The following is a 23,166-nucleotide window of genomic DNA, read 5'->3' as shown; positions in this document are numbered from 1 at the left end:
ACCATATACATGTCAGATACAATGGATATAGGGAAATAGTGCATTAAGGTAGATTATATAGTTCATTTTACAATGAAAACGTATAATCTATGATGAAAATGAAAACAATTTTTAAAATTTACTTTTAATTGAACAAAATTGACTATATTCATGATATACAACATGTTGTTCTGAAATAGGCATACATTGTGGGATGACTAAATGGGGCTACTTAATATATGCATGACCTCCCATCCTTTTTTGTGGGTGTGGTAAGAATACTTTAAAATCTACTCTCATCAATTTTCAAGTATACAAAATATTGTTATTATCTATAATCACCAGATCCTACAAAGGAACAATTCTTTGTTAGATAGTCAATACATCAAAACATAAAGAAAACCTGTGAGAGACATAAGAATATTTAAAAAATGCTACATCAAAACATATAAAGAAAACCTGTGAGAGACATAAGAATATTTAAAAATGCTACTTCAACTGGCAGAGAAATTAGTTAATGATTTGGGGTGCACTAACACACTTGGATTTACAATGAATTTCAGATAGACTTTTTTTAAAAAAAAAATAATGAAGGCAAAATATAAAAGTAACAGTGAAGTATTTTTGGGTGGCCTGTGGCAAAAACTGGATACCATCACTCCCCTGCTCAAAGCTCTCCAAAGATTTGTCATCACACTTAGAAAATCTACCCGAGTCTTTAAGTACACGTTCTCCTCTGGCCTCATTTCCTGCTTTCTCTGCTGAAGTGAGGGACAACAGCTCCTGCCATGCTGGGCTCCTTGCTGAGCCTAACCCTCCCCACCCCAGGGCTTTCCCTCCTGCAGTGGTCTCATCCCTGGGGGGGGGGGGGGGGATGGTGTTGTGGCTACAGTTCCCTAAGTTCATTCAGTTTTCTGCTGAAACATTACTGCCTCGGATAAGCCCACCCTGCCTTTCTATGTAACAGGGCACCCTTTCTCTCCTCTTGGTCTTCAAAAAAGAAAAAAAAATGACGACTACATTTTGGATCTGGGTTGTTCTCCAAAGTCTCCTGTGTTGAAGGCTTGATTCCCCAGATGGTGGCATTGTTGGGAGATAATGGAGGCTTTAGGAGATGCGGCCTAGTTGGAGGAAGTAGGTCCCTGGGAGTATGTCTTTGAAGGCATATTTTATCATTGGCATCTGGCATGTTCTCTCCCTCTCTCTCTCCCTCTCTAACTCTCTCTCTTTCTAATCCTGGCTGCCATGAGGTAAGCAGCTGTCTTCCACCACACCCTTCTGCCATGATGCTTACCTTAGGCCCAAAGCAACGTAACCACAGACCATGGACTGAGTGAAACCTCTGAAAGCATGAGCCAAAATAAGTCATTCCTCTTTGTTCTGTTTTGTATCTTTTTTATTTATTTTTTTATTTACATATGACAGCAGAATGCACTATAATTCATATTACCTGTTTTAGATCTTGATGAATTCATGTTCTCAGGTATTTTGTCACAGTGGCAAAAATCTAACTAACACAATCTCTAGTCATTAGCTGATTTCTTTGTACATATTTACTATTTCATGTCTATCTCCAGAACTCTCTAGAATGTAAGCTTGAGAACAGCAAGATTGGTTTATTTTAACTACTAAATTCCCAATGCCTGAAACAGCAAATGGCCTACAGCTCTTATCACATGTATATGGTGAATGAATGAAATGAACATAGGATTGTAAGTTCAAGGCTAGCCTTCACAGTTCAAGGAGATCCGGTCTCAAAATAAAAATAAAAATGACTAGGGATGTAGCTCAGCAGTAAAATGTCCCTGGGTTCAATCCCCAGTATCAAAAAAAAAAAAAAAAAAAGTAATGAGTGGATTTGTCAGTGTAGGAATTGATCATTGATTTTAGTGATTTTTAAACTGAATCCTGCTATAATCAAAAGAACTGCACCTAGCTGATAAGCCTTAAGCCTTGACTATGCATATAGTAGATAAAAACATTGCAGGTGGACATAGTGTAACCAGTATAACCCTTTGGAATTAGGGATTCATGGGTAATATTCTCTTTTCAAAATGTATCATATGTGCAGAGTTCATTTATCATGAGTGATGCAATATATCTGGGTTTCCAGAATATAGAGAAGTCCCTGAAGGATCAATTTGGTAAACATGGAAAGAGTTTTCTCTAGAGGAAGAGGTATTTACAGAAGTAGTCAGAGAGTGTTAAAAGACAAAATCTCTAATCTTAGATTTGCTTTCTTATGTTCTTCTATGATAAATCCAGCTATTGATAGTCTTTTAAAAAATATTCGTGTTACATGAATATTCACTTGGGTATTTAGTGAGGACAACATGTTATAAATCTACTTTGCCATGGTTTAAATAAACAATAATGAGATGCTTTGAGTCAACTGAGCATCTTTGTAGTGAAACTGAAAACAAATACTGGTTCATGTAGGTCATGAACCAATATGACTTCTGCTCATTAAAAAAAAAAAAAATTCCAGGTAGGATCCTAAGTACAATTGATTATTGTTTCTCACAGCAGGGACCAAAGTAGTGCTTTTCAGTAGAAATAAAATGCAAAGTCACATCCGTAAATTTAAGTTTTCTAGTAGCCACATTTTTAAAAGGAAAAGGAAATTAGGGAAAGAAAATTTAAATAATATATTTTATTTAATTCATTATATCCAAAAATGTAAGATCAATGGGATATCTTACATTCCTTTTTCTGTTCTAAGCAGTCTAATTCCTGTGTATTAAACTTATAGCACATCTCAGTTTTAATGCTGAATTTCAATAACATTCGCAAAATGTCAACCAGAAGGCTGGAGTTTGGTTGATGAAGAGATAGTTTGCACTACTTCAGTCATTAAATGTAAATTTAAACTACCTGAAATTAAAGTAAAGTAAAAATTCAGTTCCTCGTTCACACTGCTTTTTGAGTATTTGCCATCCACCTGGCTGGGCCGCCATCTTGGACTGCACAAATCTCTAGCATAAACGTGAACTTGTTAAAAATGCAGGATCTCAGGTCTTTTACCCCAGACCTACTAAATCAGAACTTGCATTTCAATAAGATTCCCAGTTGACAATGCACATTAAAATTTGAGGAACACTGTTGTAGACCTCTTTAATTGTTTTATCTTTGCCATCATTGGTATTAACATAGTTCAGGCTTATTGCCTTTAGTGACACTATTATAATTGCTTCTTAATTGGTCTCTCACCTCCAATTCACAATTAATCTTCTGGAAACACTGCTAAGGAGTGTACGTGGTTCCCTGAATGCTCACTGAATAAAGTCCAAACTACTTGCCTTGGTGTACATGACCCTGGCCTGACTCCACTGGCTTTATTCACTCACTAAACACCTCCAGCAAGGAGAAGCATGGCAAGACAATCATTCTTTCTCCCACTCCTTGTGCTATGTTACTGAAAATAAACATAGGTAAAGTCAGGTTTCTCTTCTAAATCAACTGACAATCAGGTTGCACATCTTTAAACAACTAATAATCATGATTAAAATGGAATTATCCCCAAAATGCCATAGGAAAGGGGAAGCAGAAATGATCAACACTTAGGTCTGAGGACCAGGGAAAGGGGTGAGAAAGATTTCAGAGTAGAGGGAATATTTAATGACTTGAAGATTATGTAGAATTGTGCCTTACAGCAAAGTCAAGGAAGGGCATTGCAGACTAAGAAAGCACCTGCATAAATACACAGAGCCTGAAATGAGGTGGTGCAGACAGAGGAATGTAAGTCATTCACTCGTGGGATAAAAAAGAAGACCAAAAAGCATGGTCTTAAAATGTCGAAGGCACTTTAAGTTCTTTTTTTAATTTTTTTTTTTAGTTGTAATTGAGCACAATACCTTTATTTTATTTATTTATTTTTATGTGGTTCTGAGGATTGAAACCAGGGCCTTGCATGTGCTAGGTGAGTGCTCTTCTACTGAGCCACAACCCCAGCCCTACTTTAAGTTTTTTTATGCATTCATTTGTATCCAGTGTGGTTCCAAACAAAGAGCATCTGAGGCAGTATGTTAGTCGGCTCTCTGTCACTTTAACAAATATCTGAGAAAAAAGATAATATTTTGGCTCACACTTTTAGAGGTTCCAATCTATGGCCAGGCAGACCCAAGGGTTTCAGGTTTCTGGTGGAGGTGCCACATGTCAGTGGCCGGATATGGATGGAGCCAAACTGCTCAAGTGATAGCCAATAAGCAAAAGAGAACCAGGAAGGGGCCAGGGTCCCACAATCTCTTTCCAGGGCACGCCCCCAGGGTCCTAAAGACCTCCCACTAAGCCCCTCCTCTTAAAGAGCCTACCACCCCCAAGGAGCAATATTCTAGGGACCAAATCTTCAACACACTGGATCTGGGGGACATTTAGCATTAAAAGGATCATAGGCAGGCAGCAGGAGATGAAGCTAAAAAGGAAAAATACACTTGGTCTTACTCCTCTCCGTGTGTGCTTTGCAAGAATCAAATCATACCACACATTGATCCCTTTAAATTCTTCCTGAGCAGTCCCTTTATTGATGAGGTTTTATTATAAAATACATTGGCTATGACAAAGAGTATACAGAACAGCTTAAAGGATAATAATGACATTCATGAAACAACCACGAGCTAAGCCTTTGAAACCCTATCTGGTTCTTCCCAGGATCTAGACATTATTAAGAAAAGTAAAATGCATGTATTTATCTATACTTCTTTTGCTCTTTATACTTTTGAGCTTAATCCATATTTATGTATATTTCACTCATTTTTACTGCTGTAAAATATTTCACTAAACCAAATATGCCACAATATATTTATGTCTACTATTGTTGATGAACAATTATAAGTATTCATGTACCAAGAATACTCTGGGTACACATCTCATATTAAGCATGTTCAAGAGTTCCCATAGGATCTATCCGGTGGTAGGGATGTTATCTAAAATATTTAACAACTGGATGGTATAGGTACAGATCTGTGAGAACTGAAGTTGGCCACACCACAGGTAAGGTAGGGGACCCTGAGTATTATGTAGTGAAAAATTGCTAAGGTATACAATGCATGTGTCTTACAACAGAAGTGACTGAATGTGAACTTCTTCAAGGGACATTTGTGTACATTTATAAAATTCTACATACACCCAAATGTCCAATTTCCTAACATAAAAAAAATCAGAATGGTATGAAATGGTAGCATTTTCTTGACTGCTAATGATGTTTTTCTGTTTATTAAACATTAGTTACATTTTGCTTTAGAGTTTCCTTTGCTGATATGCATACAGCTACATCAACTTTCCTTTGGCCTGGGTTTTCAGATTTATAGTTCTATTCTTACCCTATCAACATTCCTTTTAAAATTCAAGTGTATTTTTTGCAAACATCCTCAAGTTGGATTTTTATTATATCCACTCAGAAAATTTCCATTTTTTCAAAGTATTTAATATAATCAGTGATACAGTTGTACATTATTTTACTATTATTTTAGTGGTTAGATTTCACATTTCAACACGAGTCCTTGACTGCCGCAGTCTTGGCTGGGCACAGAATCACGAGCCACCACACAGCTTTGTAGATTCAAACAGCAATTCTTTATTCCCGAACTCACACCGGCCTCCACACACGTTCTGGGGCAATCCCAGTTCTGCTGCCACCCAATTCACCTACGCCATGAGGCTTTCTTCCCAAAATACTCTCTGAATCTCACGAGAACTCAAAGGGAGCTCAGGTAGCAGGAACGCCCTAATTCCAGCAGCAATAATCCTCAACATCGAACTTCCCTAAAACCCAAGGTCTTAAACCGGGAACGCCCTAAACCCAAGGACCGGGATACTTCCTCAAACCGCAGGATACACCCTAATCCTGGATCCACCCTGGTCATTGAGCAGGGTCACCTTTCTCAAACACACATGCAAGGTCACAGCAAATTTCCAAGGCAAGTCCATTTAACACGGGGTACGCTGGCAAGGAAATATCGATGTGTCATTCCTACTTGGCAATGGCCCTCAGCATCTGACTTATTATAGTATAATCTATTTCTTATATTCTCATTTAATGATAGTGCTAGAAATTAGTATAATCCTCCATATCTCTCCTTTATCTTTTTTTGTGATTGTTGCAAATATTATTGTTCTACACCCATTTTAAATTCCACCAGACATACCTCAGACTGTCTTTAATAGTCCACCTTTGGACTTTGGATGCTGCTGGCTTAGGATTGCACCTGGGAACTGCTTCCCTGCCCAGTTTTGCTCCTTGGACAGTAATAATGATATTGCTGCCATATTCCCACAAGGTCAGACACCTTGGTGATATTTATATGTTCCGCCAATTGTGTGAGGATGCAGGTATTTTTCCTTCCACCAAAGGAAGAAAACCCCCGAGAAATAATACAGGGGCTGAGGAGCATCTCTACTAGAAATTACAGAGCCACTATACTATAAGAAATCTCATGCTGCCAGATGATGAGGAGCAGGAGAGAGGGAGAGGAGATGCTAAGCCCTGAGCGGTTTCTGAAAGGAGCCTTCAGGCGCAAAGCCTGAAGTGGCAAAGATGCAAGTATTGTTGTGGCTCCAGAGAATACTACAGGACATCTACAAGGGAGTCACCTAAGGATCAAGGTCAGAGGGAGGAAGGAAGGGCCCAAGTAGGAAATGGACAGCCTAGACCAGGAAATGGTCAGTGGGGAGACTCCAGCAGGCCCTCAGAAGCAGCCACAAGCAACTTCACTGAAGACAATCAGCAATGTATATATCAGCATTGGATGCCATCAGAGAGAAGCATCTTCTAGAGAAATCTACCACACTGCTTACACACAAGGAAAACCCTGGCTCCCCCATTCCCTCCCAGGGCAATTCCATAGGAGAAGTACAAAAAAAGGAGAATTGGTGTAGCAGATTATAGTTGCCAAAGATGGTTACAACTTCCCTATCAAATGGTGCTCTGCAATATGATCTTTTCCATCATTGATCAAGAGGTACCATCTCTTTCTTTTTGAATCTGGGTATACCCTGTGACCACTCTGGCTTATAGATACAGCAGTTTGGAGTATAGTCTTTACCTGGCTGGAGAGCTTCCACTTTCTGCCTTTTGAAGGGTAGCTGCCTTATAGGAAAAACAAAAAAGGTACAATCTTGCTATGACCACAATGCCATGTGGAGAGGCCTTGGAGGATGAGCTGCCTCATGGGGAGGAGAGATACCACACTGGTGTGTGCCAGAGACTTCTTGGTAGTGGATCTAGCTGATCTACTAGAGGCAGCCCCACGTGTCCTGGCTGTCACCACTTCCCATCATGGAACAAACTCTCCAGTGAGCCCTTCCTGAATTCCTGAAATTCCTAAGTCAAGAGTTAAACAAAATGATTATTTAGAGCCACTGAATTTTAAGGATGTTTTACACCAAACAACAAGGAGCTCTCTGAGAGCAGACCACTTTCTTCTCCTGCCATTCCTTTTCCTTCTAGAGCCACAGTCTAGTCTGTCCAGGAGGTAACAGAGAAGAAACCATTAATGACTATGCCACTGAAGACTTGAAAAGAGTAAAACTTTAGAAGCACAGATGAGACTGTATGGATAAACAAAAGTTACCCTAAAAAGACAAAGTGAGTCTTCATGATCCCTAGGAAACTGCAGTTAAGCAGGTAAGGGAGTTAAATAGAACACATGAAGAGCTACTAGAAACTTTGAAAAAGCTGTTCTTATTTGTATCCCAATTAGCTGAACCACTTTAATAAATCAACTACATATGTATATAAAAGCATATTAGCATTCATTTAAAAACATTTTCAAAAAGGTGTTTTGGGGCTGAGACTGTGGCTCAGCAGTAGAGTGCTCGCCTAGCACATGAGGGGCCCTGGGTTCGATCCTCAGCACCACATAAAAATAAATAAATAAATAAATAAAACAAAGGTATTGTGTCCGACTACAACAAAAACATAAATATTAAAAAAAAAAAGGTGTTTTGATTGTTCCTATCTTCTCTAGCGAGTTAGGTACTCTGTGTCCATCATTTCCATTGTCTTGCTTCTATATTCTCACCATTCAAATTCTTTCCATTTAAAAAATGTATACATACAAAAGAAAAGATTTAATGCAGCGTGATATGAAATGAATACAGCTAACTCGTCACCCAATGCCTTTGATTATGGTGGATTCCTTTCCTATCCTATCTCTTGTTGTTACCACTCTTCTGAATTGTATCTGCTTATCATTCCTTTGCTCTTTGGAGTACAATTTTTATCATATTTACATATGCCCCTACATAATATGTGATTTAATTTTCCTTGTTCCTGGACTTTCTAAAACTTGAATTTATTGATTTTTCTAAATTACTTTTGTTGTGAACAAAACTAGAAATCTGTTACTTGCCTCAGACTCCCTTGCCAGAGGTATTCTTAAATTTTGCCACTGGAAGGCGGTTATGTCAGAGTAAAGGGTGTATATAAGGGAGATGTTATTCTGTTTTGGTGTTTCCTCCACCAAAGAGCCAGCCTTTGCTGGACTGTCAGATGTTCAGGCAGTAGCAACAGCAGCAACCACATGCTAGCTCCAAATCCAGTGTTAGTGGCAGGCAAGCGCTGGCTTTTCCAAAAGAGGTAACTAGGGGCCCTTGGGGTAGCTGCATTACTCGGGTAACAAGGTCTCAAAGGAGAAAATCTGGGATTGGTTATTTGTACTACTTGGGCTTGAATGCAGTGATAACCTGTCATGCTGCTCCCCCAAAATGGAATACTCTAAGTCCATGATATGCACTGGCAAAATAATTATCGATATTGTCTTGGTGGTAATGATGAACTATCTACTTCAGTTGAGACCCTGGAGATCAAATGGCTGCGGCATTCACCAATAAAACAGGAGTGATGACTTTTAAGGATTGTGGGTAAGGTGGTTTTTTTTTATTACTGCACTAGAGAGAACTCATTCCATCTCTCAGCATTTTTGAACTGTTGTGCTCTCCTCCTGGAAATACCTTCTTGGCTTCACTCTCTCCCTTTTCTAGTTTTTCCTTGACTTTGAGCTACTGGAATTCCCCCAAGGATTATTTCTTGGAACCTTTCATCTATTCCCTAGGTGGTCTCTTCCAATCTCATGACTTTAAACACCACATGGAGTCTTCAAGTTAATATGGCCAGTCATGCTGTGCACAGTGGCGCATGCCTGTAATCCCAGCAGCTCTGGAGGCTGAGGCAGGAGGATTGTGAGTTTAAAGCAGCCTCAGCAAAAGCAAGGTGCTAAGCAATTCAGTGATACCCTGTATCTAAATAAAACACAAAATAGGGCTGGAGATGTGGCTCAGCAGTTGAGTGCCCTGAGTTCAATCTCCAGTACCCACCTCTCCCCAAAATATGGCCAGTCCTGATTCAGATTGAAACATCCAATTGCCTCTTGAATTTTTTCACTTTGAAGTCTATTAGGTATTTCATGCATAACAGAAATATTGATTTTAATCTCCCAAATCTGCTGCTTCCCCACTTCAGTAAATGGCAACTCCATTTCTCCGGTTAAACCAGTGGCTCTCAAGCACTGATTGGCACAGCTGGAATAGGGTGCTACCCAAGGCTTCTACTGAATGGAGCCCGGATACTACTAAACATACAGGACAACCAGCCTAAAAGAAAAAACAAACAAAACAAAAACAAAAAACAACAACAACTACAAAAACCCCTATCCAATGCAAAATATCAATAGTGCTAATGTTGACGAATCCACTGTAAGCCAAAAATTCTTGGAGCATTCTGTGATTCTGTCACAGTCCACATCAGTAGTTATTTAAATATATATGTGAGTACATGCCACTCCTCTACATAAAACCCTCCCACAGCTCCTGTCTTATACAGAATGCAACCCAAGGTCAATTTCTTGGTCCCTATGACATCATCCTTCTATCACCCTCCTGTTCCCTTTGGCCTCCTGGCTGTGACATACATATCCCCAAATTTCCATTGATAGTGATTATACTTACAGATCAATTTTTTTTAAAATACTAGGAGCTTTATAAAAAATCACTACATCAAAAACTAAGTGATGTCTGTGTTTTCTTTTGTTGATGTAAGAATATCTCTCATTATAGGGTTGATTTTCTAGTTATTTAAGAGGTAGGCACCATAGAAACATATACATAGAAAATGAAAAATCTAATTTAGCTGCTATTTTAAATTAAAAGTGTTTTATTTTCAAGAACTGCATCCCATTTTCTTAGCTTGAATATCTGAATGGCAGTAATATAAATGGTTTCAGGAACCAAACCTCTTCTTTCTGATCATAATTAGAAAACATATCAAAATGATTTGTATTTCAAAGTCTACAATCTCATTATAAGAATATTAGTGGTCCCAAAACATCCTCTGAAACTACTATTCTAAATTATCTTCCAAAATTACTGTAAGTTTACATTTTGCTTTCTAATTTCAGGAAACCACTTGTTTTTGTTATAAATGTGCTCATAAAAATGCATTTGGATAATGCATAAATCACAGATGGAAATGATTTAATGAGAGATTAGGGGAAATTTTATAAATCAGATAAATTAATGTACATTGCTAATCATTGAAATGAGAAATGAGTATGTGGGTATTTTGTGTACACAATGACCCTAGAGAACACAAATATGGAGCCCTTCTCAAATTTAAACCTTTAACCTACTGCTAACCTAGATCACTTAGTGTGTACCTGAGTCATATAAATGCATTCAATAGAAAAAGTGACAATTTAACCTAAAACAACCTAATGCAATTTTGGAAGTCTGGATCAATAATTTACAACGTCCCTATGTCTTAAACTTAAATTTTTTATCATGTGAACTCTAAACGTCAACTGTTTTACAAGTAGGGTTGACAAACAAAACACCTAGTTAGAGCTGAATTTCAGATATGTGAGGAACAAATTGTTAGAATTATGTCCCATGCAATTTTTTATACTAAAAAAAAATTCATTCTTCATCTGAAATTCAGTTTTACTAGGCAATGTTTATTTTTGCTTGCTAAATCGTCCCTCCTGTAGACAATGAAAGACGTTGGCACTCGTTTCTGAAAACGATAGAGATGGAAGAAGAGGAGGGAAGACGGGACCTAGGTTGAGTCCGTGGACCACTGGAGGGGAAGGAGCCTCCCAGGCGAGAATCGGCCGGGACCTTTGGAGGGACTGAAGCCACAGAGCAACTGGCCCAGGTCCCGGCCGCCGCCAGGTCCGTTAGTGCGCGCGGGGCAGGTCATGGTCACCGCACAGAGGACCAGGTGCGCCCGTTACAGCTTAACCGCCGGCCAGACGCGGACCTGGGGCACTTCAGTTGCAAAACACCACGCCGGTATCCTAAAACGCGAGCAGGTCAACGCCACCAGGTGCCCGGTCTACCCCACTCCCCTACCCGGCCACTCCCACATTCCTGGAGCCTGGAAGCCTGGTTGGGTGTCAAGTGGGGCTGGAGAAGCCGCCCGCTGCTTACAAGTTTGAGTCAGCCTGGAGATGCAGAAGCAGGAGAAGCTGAAGAGCGTGACCGCGACGAAGGAGATGAGCAAGTTCACTTGCTTGGTCCTCATGATTGCTGGCCCAGCGGCTGGCAGCCGGCAGCGCCCAGGATGCGGAGACTAAGCGCGTGGCCTCTGCACGCGCGCCTCTGAGCCTCTCTCCACGCGCACCCTTGCGTCTCCTCTCCACAGTGCCGCTTGGGCCCCCAGCACACTCGCTCCTGGGAGTTTCCTTCCCCCCGAACTCCTGAACCTTTGCTTCTGACTTCTGGTTCGGCACATATTATATATAACCCGTTTACTATGGGCGCTGGTCATTAAATGCAATGAACGATGGGAAAACACCCCACTGCCTGGCACGTGGTGGTTACTTACTTATTTTCCCCTAGTAATTCTTTTCAAGGCTGGGAAATGCTTAGTCGCTCCTTGATCCGAGTGCGGTACTTGGAGTTCTCCACTCTGATCTCTCTTATTTGAGTTGCGCTGGTAGTGTCTGGTTATTAGGGCTCTACTTCATACCAGCGCTGGGCTGGGTTCTTGCACCTTGAGAAGGGAAAATGGTTGGAATACCTGCCTCCTGAGAACGCCATTGGAAGCCTGTATGCTAATGGCCAGGAGCTGTGACCTTGAGTTAATGGTGGAGTAGCCAGATCCTAACACAGGGAGAAGTACTTCAGCTTTATCCTCCTGCATTCCTTCAGTCTATGTCTTTGGCTAAACTCTACTGGGAGCCAGAAGACAATGCATTTCAGCTTGGGGCACCAGGTCCTACAAACCTTCCTCTTGGGGAATAGAGAAGGGTAGAAAAGGGCTTAGCGTAGATGAGGGCAGGAGAAGGAAGCTATTCAGCACAGAGTTATCTCCACAATCAGTATTTCCTTGTCCTTCAGTTTTGCTATTTTTGTTGTCTTCCCACCACTTCTGTTGGATGTCCCACTTCAGTTTCAAGATGTCCAAACCTCCCCACCAAGTTAGCTATCTTCCCAGAGCTCCTCAGTTTTACCAGTGGCACCAGGTTAATTTCACTGGTTTTCATTACATCCCATGATTTTTAAAATCTTTACAGTCCTTCTTTGAAATGTCTCGTTTTCAGACTTGCATTTCTGTTGGTATTACCCCAGTTTCTGGTTATAACACTGACATTCAAATGGGTCTCACTGTAGCATCTGCCCTCTCCAATGTCAGATGACCTTCCTGGTCCTCCACTGTCAGCACTAAGTCCTGTCCAGTCGCTCACTGCTTTTTCTTTATCTCCCAGGAAACACACTTGCCTTTGGAACCTGCCAGGCTCTTCCCCCCTCCCCACACCCCACATATGTCTATCATATGGCTCTTCCTGTGCCTTTTCTCTTGATGACTGCCCTCTGCCCACATGTACTGCATTCTTTCTGACCATCCAAATCTTTTCCATATCTCAAGGTCTCACATTATACCTGTTTCATAAATCAAACCTGATGATAGCAGATCACTCTGACTTCCTACAGTATATAGGTCCCTCCCTTTCATTTTGATTTGTCCCTAATGTATTTGGGAGGAAGGGTACTCAAAATGATTCTAATTTCACCCATGGTTGAGGGGGAAATATACCCAAAGTGAATTGAATGATTGTTAGGTGTCTTAGGAAATGTACTTACACATTAGAACTGTTCATTTGGTAATTTTACTTTATATGTCATTGAATAACTCAAATACTCGTAACTATTCAATCTAAATCACAAATCCAAATAAATACATTTTCTTCATATTCACTATTTGCTTCATAACTTTGATTGAAACATATTAGCAACTGATTAGTTAAAATAATACCAGGAACAGACGATTCTCGCATCTCCATAATTTAATAAAATAGAGGATTTTTCCCCTTACACAAGTAATGTTTAATAACTATTTCTGATTACTTGGCTGCTTTCCAAGTGATCACTCAGAGTCCCAGCTGTTCCCATCTTGTGGCTTTCCTATCCTCTAAGATTTTGGAAACTTCTCCAATTCATTAGAGAATGGGGTGGGGGGTGTTTTGATTTTGATAAAAAATTGTTACAACTGAATTCTGATGAAATTTTACCAGAGAGAACTTGATAAAAAAAAGAAAAACAAACTAAAAAATATAGTTCTGTCTGGGCACCTTAACCAAAATAAGTATAATTCTTCTCAGAACTTTTGGGCTGGGGTTTAGCTCAGTGAGTTGGAGCTAAAACCTAACATGCATAAGGCCCTGGGTCCAAACCCTAACACAAAAGTATAACTCCTCTGCCCTCCTAAATAAGTCAATTGTTAGTTTTTGGAGTCAATAAATTAGCACAACTAAGAAGGGGCACAGTATTATTAGAAAAACAAAACAGCCACATTAAATATATAATTACTTTTATATTGAGTTTGAACACAATGTTACTACTCACTAGAAATTTAGCATTGGAAAAGGTTTTAAATCCTCTCCAAGCTTGCATTCTTCATCAGTGAGTTGAGATGAATAACCCTTGTCCAAGATTGCTGAGGTTAAATAAAACAATATTTAAAATAGCTTAGCACACTTCCTGTTGTTAGTCTAGATTCCTGGCACTCACACACTCTGAATCCATTTCAACCTCTCCAGCTGTAGTACTCAAAGGCCATGTCTACTCAAATTCATCAATACCAGGTGGTTGAGATCAGAAAGGTACTTGGTTCTCGAATTTTATAGATCTTGAAATCAATATTGTGGAGAGCCACCCATTGCCCCTGGGCTGAACTTGCTCTCCCTGCCTGGAGCACTGGAGGTAGCAGTCTGGCGCACACGCAAAAGCTGTGCAGGGCTAGTGGCCTTTATCCTCGGTCGGCAACAGAACCTGCTTCAAGCCCTACCCAGACATTACCTAATGAGGATGGGTAACCCCCTGAAACCCAATCCCTTGCCTTATTTGGGTAGAACTTTCTCAAATGTCTTTTCCCCAATAAATAGGAGGTTTGTGGTATGCTCGCTCTCTTGATTCTTCCAGTGCTGGAGCTGACCCTTGGGGTCACCCAGCCCAGCCGTCCTGCCTCAGAAACTTATGTTAGTGTGCTGTGTGGTTTTCTTAGTTATTGATATAGTCAGGTCCTTTGAACCCAGTTCATATCGCCAGTCCGGTCAGCTGGTGATACAGTATGTCTTCTAGTCAATATTTACATTTAAAACAGCATTTCTTCTTTTTTTTTCAAAAAAAAAAAAAGAACAACCCCCCCCCAAAAAAAAAAAAAAAAAACCCTGCCAATGAGTCAGGGCATATGACATTTATTTAGCACCTAACTCTGTGCCAGTCACCAAATAAGATACTGGGAAGACAAATATTCACCTACTTGCTTTGCTCTCTGTTTCATCCAGCTTCTTCTTTATGTTCATACCTGAACTGCACCCTCTAAAGAGTGCTATTCTTACCTATCATAAGTATTCAGCACTTCGCTGAAATGGCCCTTCCTCTGTGAAGGCTTCGTTGATTGCCCAAGCATGAAGCCATTCCTCTGCTCCTTGAATTTCTGGAGCACTCAGCCCTCTCTCAGTGTACACAGTCTGCATTATATGACTGTTATTCTCTCTACTAAATGAGTCCTAGAATGGAGGCAGGTGACATTTTCACATCGTATTCCCTGCTGTGCATTTCAAGGTGGTTTATAATGCAAAGGTAGTTAGGTGCACACACCAGTAATAACAGCAGCTTGGGAGGCTGAGGCAGGAGGATCAGGAGTTCAAAGCCAGCCTCAGCAACTTAGTGAGACCCTCAGAAACTGAGTGAGACCTTGTCTCTAAATAAAATATAAGAAAGGGCTGAGGATGTGGTTTAGTGGTTAAGCATCCCTGGGTTCAATTCCCAGTACCAAAAGAAAAAAGGAAAAAAAGGAAAAGGAAGAAAGGTAATAATGGATTGAAACACTAGCTTTGGTACAACTGAGCTACATCCATATCTGACCACCTACTACCATTTATGCCAACAAAAAATTTTGTTCCAGGAAATCTAGTAGACAGAGACTACAATAGCATTCTCAAACACCTCAGCTCTCTTTGGTGATTTTTTAAAAGTTAGTGTCACACTCAGAACCTGGAAAGTTAAGAACTGAGAGTCTGAAGATAAATATTTACAATGCTAATAGGAATGGAAAGAGTATTCTCTAGGGACATTATTGGCATTACAAACACCCACCAAGGCTTCTTTAGTTAGCCTTAGTAGAAATGGTGGACTCATGACAGTTATTAACATAAAAGTAAACTCAGCACAGACAGATTTTTCTAGCCTGATGTATGTATAGGATCTGAAGGTGAAAACAAGCTGAGAAGCCAAATGTGGTAGTGCACACCTGTAATTCCAGCAATTCAGGAGGCCGAAGCAGAAGGATCACATATTTGAGGCTAGTCTGAGCAACTTATCAAACCCTGTCTCAAAATTTAAAATATATAAAGGGCTGTATATGTAACTCAGTGACAGAGCCCCTCTGGGTTCAATCTCCAGTACCACAAAACAAAACAAAAACAATCAGAGATATTGAATGTGAGTAAAACACCTGCTGTCCTGTTCCCTGTTTCCAATGACTTAGAATGAAGTCTTCTGTACCAAGGGGGAGTGATGCTGTTTCAGCACAATTCAGGAAAATGACAAGAACTATGGATGCCATTCCTCCTGACCTTTAGCATGCATAAAGAAGTCCAAGCCAAACAATGGAATGACTAGAGGCCACGGTGACAAGAGGCCATCGTAGACATTTCAGTACTAGCCAAGTTCCACTTGGATGCGGCAGTGCGGGAGACTAGAGGCAGAACTGCCTAGCTGAACTCAGCAAACTCACAGAATCATAGAAATAATGAACCATTATTTTAAGCCACAAAATATGGAATTGTTTGTCTCTCTGCAATAAGCAATACTTAAATGATACAGGCAGCTCATTCCCTCTAAGCCTCCTGTATGTGAGAAGGGCTTACATTTGACCAATCATATTCCGTGGCCTTGGACATGAAGATTAGTTCAGCTCTTCTCAGATTGGTCAAACAAGGCTCAATGATGAGACTTTTAAATCTAGACCTGGAGTTTCTAGAGTCAGCTTCCCTGTAGAAAGGTAGAGCTTGCCTGAGAGTAATTCCAACTCAGCAGAGGTAAAGGATTTCATTTGATAGTCTACCTAGTCCCCTCACATCTGTATCACTCGTCACCTCTGGTCATCTTATTTGCATGAGCCAATACATTTTTTTCACCCAGGAAATCACTTTGAATGGGGTCCCACAGCTCAAAACTGAGAGTTCTGATGAATACAAGGATCCTAGCAGACGAGCAGAGGACAGAAGTAATGGAGAATCTAGAAATAAAAGACTCTGGGAGGTTCAGCTCGGTGAAGTCAGCTTCAGGCATCAGAACAACTACCAGCAATGCTGGTATTCCAGAATAAAACTGGAAGCCCTGGAATCATTGAATGAAGGTGCATGGGTTATGTCCTATCATGGAGGCCCTGTCCAGGGAGGGCTGGGTGAGGGCTAAAATCAGCACTTGCTCCAAATGCACTCTGATGCAGGATGTGTGTGCTTAGAGCAAGGAGCATGTCTTTTACTAATTCACACAGAAACATCGAGTGGGATGCCAGAAGCCTCACGAGGCCCTGGAAGCAAAGGACAAGGTCAAGGTCTCCGTCCTTATGAGAACAAAAAAAAAGTCACATAGGTTAGCACAGAGGGTACCTAGAAAAGGACCAGAAAAATAAGCATAACCTGTTAAGTCACAACCCACACAATGCCAGTCTGCTACTGCTGAGACAAGGTTTGGGATCCTGAGTCATAAGTTTCCTCCAGATTTTTCAGAGTTTTCAAGCCAAACAAGTACATCAGCTTCAAACAGATTTGATAGAAAAGTTCTGAAGGCTTTTCCAATCACCATCATGATGTGGCTTTACATCTGGTCTAATGACTCCAAGTACCATTCTCTTAGACACTCTAGGGGGCAAGGGATGACAGTCCTTTCCCCACTGTGAACCGTTCACGTTTTTCCTGGCATTAATACATCAGTGCTTTTCCCTTTATCACCTGTCAGAATTCAGACCAAGTCTCTTGGGTAAGTGACCACACTGTTAATCCATAAAGAAGCACAGGAGGAAACTTCCCGGGGTTTCCTTTTTCCATGCTCAGGAAGAAATGGTCGTGTTGTCTAGATCAAGTTCAGTCTCGCCATATTCCCACGAGGTGAGAGGGAATAATGTGTGGACTTACAGTCCATCTCGGTTTAGGCACGTGATATAAAGTCACTTTTCAGCATGGAGGTTTCCTGGGTGGCGGTGCAGAGAGGAGTGACTGCACATTTATATTCAAAGGAAATAGAAGTTGTGTTCTGGGAAGCAATTTTCCCTTCACTGGGTCACTCAAATGCAATAGTGATCCCTTAGTGTGGGAGACCAACCTTGCAAGTGACTGAGTCACACTCCCTGGTTGGGTGCTGAGGCGCTCAGTCACAGAAATGTGGCAGAGCTTTCCCCACCCTTCTTGGGTTTGAGGGTCGGTGTGTCTTGCTACAGCCCAGTGGGTGAAGCTATGCTCACCTGCTCCTTTGTAATATAACCCCTTGCCCTGTTTAGTTTAGAATCTTCCATGGAAGTGCCTTGTGTGTGTCCCCTTCTCTTACTGTGTCCTTGGGTGTGGTCTACCCAGGTGTCAGCCAATCTGCTGACAGTGGACATCATGAAGATAGACTCAGCCCCCTGAAACCTGACCCCTTGCCTCATTTGAATAGCTTCTCCTCAATAAAAGGGGACAGCGCATGTGTGCGCTCGCTCTCTCTCTCTCTCTCTCTCTCTCTCTCTCTCTCTCTCTCTCTCTCTTTCTCTTTCTCTTCCTTCAGACCCTTAAGGTCAGAAGAGTCGTCACAGCGACCCCAAAGAAAAAGGTATTTGTGTCTCCTGTGTGGTTATTTTGCATAGCCCAGTCAGCCCAGTTCAACTGGCATAAACCCTGAGCCTTTTAGTCGCAATAACAGAAACCCAGCACCTTAGGATAAAATAAAATAAAAATCTATATGTTGTAAAAGAGAGTTCTGTTAAGACATCATCCTCCATCTCCTCACTCCTTTCTCCAGCACCCAAAAGCCTCTTTAAAAATGTTCCTCCTTTACTAGCCCGCATGTTTGGACAAAGCACACATTCACCCAATTGAGCCAGCCCTTCAGATAATCTGTTTTATTTGCCATTACATCTTCCAGTAGCCATTGGGCAAGTACCTCAAAGGCAGAATATGATACACCTGTATCATGTTAGAGTTCTTTTTCAGGAGGTAGATAATTTTGTGCACTGTTCACATATTATTCTTTGATCCAGTGAGATAAATGATTAGGAAACCAAATAATGCTACATTCTAAGCTCTTGATAATATTTGCTGCTTTGGCTTGGCCCATGATGACATAAGTGTCAAACTTAGTTGAATCCTTTGTGGCTCCAAATAGTAATTCTATATGTTCACTGGCCCTTATGCTTACTCCTCCAAGCCAAGGAGATTTTCCCCAAAGCCATCTTTAAATGGTTAACATTCAACAGTTTCTTACCACATTAGTGGTTTAGGTAAGGAACAAGTAGTACATATAATTATTCCACACATTATTTCATGACTTTGGCATCACCATGCCAACTCAAAGTAGCTATCTAGTGGCTGCTTCCAGGGGATGTCAGGCCATCAGTTTGGCATCTTATTTACCTACCATCATCCCATAGAAATCCTATAGGGTCTTCCATAATTGAATCTCTAGTACTAGAGAATTCCTATTGTTAACTCATCAAGATTCTTACATTCTTGACCTCACAGTTAAGCCATCCGTTACTGTCCATGACTCGGCAAATATCCAAACATCACCCAAAGTAAAGAACTAAGCTCTCCCTCCTCTGTCCTGCACACTGCTCTCAACTTTGCCCAGGGAATGAACTTGCCTTCGCATCATTTGGGTCTTTTCTCTCCATAGGGCGAAGAGTAGAAGGTTGTACAGGCATTCCTGCTATATAGGCATTCTTCTGGATAAATGAATACATTGCTCCAATTTTGGTGGAAAGAGAGTAGTGATGTCTAGTCCATTCAGCAACAGAAGTGGGCTGCTGGTCAGTTCTAAGACAGCGATGCTATCTGCTCAGGTATGTCTCATAACTCCCCAGAGACACTTCTCATGACAAATTCTTTTGAGAATTTCATTGTTCTGCTTTTATTCTACTTCTTTATGATATCTCCAACTTATAATAGGTAGTTTGGATTTTAAAATAATGTGATGCTCTTAAGTTGTGGAGATTGTTTTCACTAGAGCTCAATAGCATACTGGCAAAAGTTCCCTAGTCCCATCATCAGGAAACTTTCAAGGTCAAAATCCTGGTGGTTGCCACAAGATGGCAGTATTATCTTTCAATCAAAGCCTTTAATTCCCATGTATCTTGGAGTTAGAAACTTACAAAATCATGTGAATGTGCTGGAATTGGAGGGTCCCAATGATGTACTCAGGTCACTGACCATTACATATTGGCCACAGCTTGTCAAGTAGCCCCTCAGGTTTTATGCCTCCTTTTTACTGTCAGGATCCTGGAGGGAGAGGAATTTATTATTTACCTTTTGTGGAATACCTCTGATGGTCCAAAGTTATCTTTTGATATTTTGCTGATTAAGGTAGGTTCTGAATCTTAGCAGGATGCATTAACCAGTCATAGGCTGGTAATGGGTATCACTACAACTCTCAAATCTTTCTGAGTTTCTTCTTCCAAGGTGAAATCATCCTAATGTCATCATCAAAGCAATGAATTAACTTGATTTTCATTAGAGATCACATCTAAATCCAATCTCACCAAAGTGTGACAGCAAGTTGAGGAGGTCAGATATCATCAGAGAAAGGCCATAAACATGCACAAGCAAACTAAGCTGACTCTTGAGTGAGTTCAAGGAGACAGCATTGGCCTGATCTATCACCTAAAGGTTCACATTCAGCATGTTAGACCTCTTGTGCAGCTTGTGCGATGCCTGGAAGAGCAGACACTTGTTTAAAACAGACTGTGACTAAATTCAACAAGAGTAACCTCTAAGAGCTGTCTTGTGCTCTCCCTGGCCATGCAAGATTAATAGAAAGCCATGCAAGATAAATAGAAAGTGTCAGTGGAGATTAGCATCTCTTTCTCCACTGCTTCTTAATGAAAGACAAGATGCCTGTGTCCTTCCAGCATTTGATACTTCCTGATACTTACTATAGGGCTTTCTTTATGCATGTCTAATTAAAACTACGTGAAGGGCATATTTATCTCTCTTAAAGACAAGTAGCTTAAGCTGGTAATGACAAAGGCCTTTAACATATCTATTCTAATTATGTATTTAGGTAAAAGCAAGAGCTCATAATGTTTTCTTTTTTATGTCTCCAAATACATTTTTATAGTTATTCTGGTGCCATCCATTGGTAACATGGTAACATGGTAATATTTCCATATGTTCCAAACTTCAGTTTCCATACCATTATATTGCCTTTTCAGTCTGCTGCTTGTATTTAGTACATTTATCACTGTCATGAAGGTTCATTCAATAATTTTAAGTAATTTTAAAAAGCTTTCTACTATCCTCTGCCATTCAGCATTAGTCATATCATATTTTGGGCCATTCACCAGGAGTCAAGTGAAGGTTTCTTCCCCCACAACCTTAATAGGTGAATTAAAATCTCTACTTTGTGCTGAATATACAATCAGCCCTCTCTACCCATGAGTTCTGCATCTGTGAATTTAACCAATTGTGGATGAAAAATATTTGGGAAGGCATTATGTCTGTACTGATCATGAACAGATTGTTTTATTGTCATTATTGCCTGAATAAAAGAGTATAACCCCTTACATTATATTTACATTGTATAAGGTGTTATAAGACATTCAGAAATGATTTAAAGTGCAATACCTATCTAGGAGGATGTTGTAAGTTATATGCAAACACCATCTGATTTTATATAATGGATTTAAGCATCTGTGGATTTTGCATCAGAGTGGATCCTGGAACCAATCCCTCATGGATAGCAAGGGACAACTGTCCAGCATATTGCTTCTCAGGATAAATTTGCTATGTTCCAGACTTTACACATTCCAAAAGGAATATTGACTTGGACATTCTGTGGATTAAATGCTGGATATGCTGTAACAAGTTGTTCATTAGTAGTTATGACAATGTTTTCCATTAAGCAGTTCCTAAAATCAACAGTTCCATAGTTGTTTAGTCTGAGAATTCAAAAAAAGCAGGGATTCTTCAGTACAACTAAAAAATATAAGCAAACTCCACTATGATGTAGCCTTTGATTTCCATGTAGGTATTCGATAAGTTAAGGAAGAAGCACACAGGTTAGTTGAGAGACCCAGAGACCTAGATGAAGAAGGTCCCACCTTCTCCATGAAGCCAAAATCTAAACTGTAGGACGTAACCACCCCTTAGCCAGGTGCATGGAAGAAGACCAGATATGGGAGAAAGAGAGTTGGCCAATCTTCCCTAAGGAATAGGATTGGTTTAATACTTGCATCAGATACACACAAGAGAATTCATGGAAAAGAGAAGAGCCACGAGTACACACGATAAATTTAAATGTACAGTGACTCTGCTTCTCAAAATGCAGTTTAACCAATTTCTCTGTGACTAAACAGATCAGCATTCAGTTATGATAATTTCTAAGTTCTCCTCAGGGCCTAGGATCCTATGATTTTATTTTCATAGTATACATCCAGACTTCATTACCAAGTTCATTGTAATAAATGAACTTCTGTGGGACAAAGGTTGGTGGTGCACATGTCCTTCACATGTCTAGTGTTCCACAGTGAGTATTTAACATTAAAATACTATCTGGGATGTGGGGAAGTGTGTATTGCTTACTTCAATTTTTATTAACAAGGAGATGGAGGAAATATATAGATAGATAATTGCAGATAATATTTTTAAAATATAAATAAGAAATTAATACTAGTTGCTTCTGTGCAAGAGACTGAGGTCTAGGAATCTTGGATGGGTGGATAAAGTTATTGTTTAATGTAAGCTATCATTTGTACTTAGAGTCTTCTCTCCGCCTTGCTCTTTCTCCTCCAGCCACGCTGGCCTTCTTGCTGTTCCTCCAACATTTCAGGTCTTGGTACTGGCCATTCTAGTACCTGCAGTACTGACTAGCCCCATCCCCCACTCTCATGGGACACTCTCTCTCTTCATTCAGTGAGGTGCAAAGGTCACATTATTCCTGAAAGTGCTGCAGAGTCTTCCCACACACTCCCTAATGTCACTTCCAATACCCGCCTAAAACCCTTACTTTGCACCATCTGGCATACTAAATATTTGTCTGTTGGTTTAGGGTATGACTCCCTTTTGGAACATGGTATGGTGCATAATAGGTAATCAACAGACATTTATTGAATTAATGAATGTAACTGTACCATTTGATGTTTTTCAAAGAAAATCATGTGCATTAATTACTTTTCCAGTGAAAACAATAGTGAAGGAGTGAATGATGCATTAACTGTTAAAATGTTTACTATTATAGAGGGAAAATGTCTAAACTTCTCAACATGTAAAGCGTTCCTTATTAGCTATGGGCAACTAAATTGACCTGTTTATCAACTGAAGCAATTAATTAATTGGCAGAACTAAGATTAAATGTGGGTGAAAGTGCTATAAAAGTTGCCAAAAGCACACAGTCACTTCTGTGCGTGGAGCCTAGGAACAGTACATGGCTTTAACTCGCTCTGAGGTTTAAGGAGAGAAAAGTACCAAGAGCAACTAGGAAAACCCACGCTGGCGT

General features: G+C 40.3%; 1 protein-coding gene across 1 annotated transcript in view; it reads right to left on the bottom strand.

Annotated features, from left to right (window-relative positions):
- The window catches only part of MGAT4D (MGAT4 family member D), a gene marked incomplete at both ends in the record, with an annotated part of 67,912 nt that extends 56,418 nt beyond the window's left edge, over nucleotides 1–11,494 (bottom strand). The window contains one exon of the mRNA XM_081304384.1: nucleotides 11,401–11,494. Within this exon, the coding sequence (XP_081160510.1) occupies nucleotides 11,401–11,494 (94 nt within the window). The remainder of the gene's footprint in view (nucleotides 1–11,400) is intronic.
- Between the last annotated feature and the right edge of the window lie 11,672 nt (nucleotides 11,495–23,166).

This window comes from Spermophilus citellus (genome assembly GCF_964194105.1).
Source record: "Spermophilus citellus genome assembly, chromosome: 8".
Taxonomy (NCBI): domain Eukaryota; kingdom Metazoa; phylum Chordata; class Mammalia; order Rodentia; family Sciuridae; genus Spermophilus; species Spermophilus citellus.
Note: the sequence above shows the minus strand (reverse complement) of the source record. Positions and strands in the feature narration are given on the sequence as shown.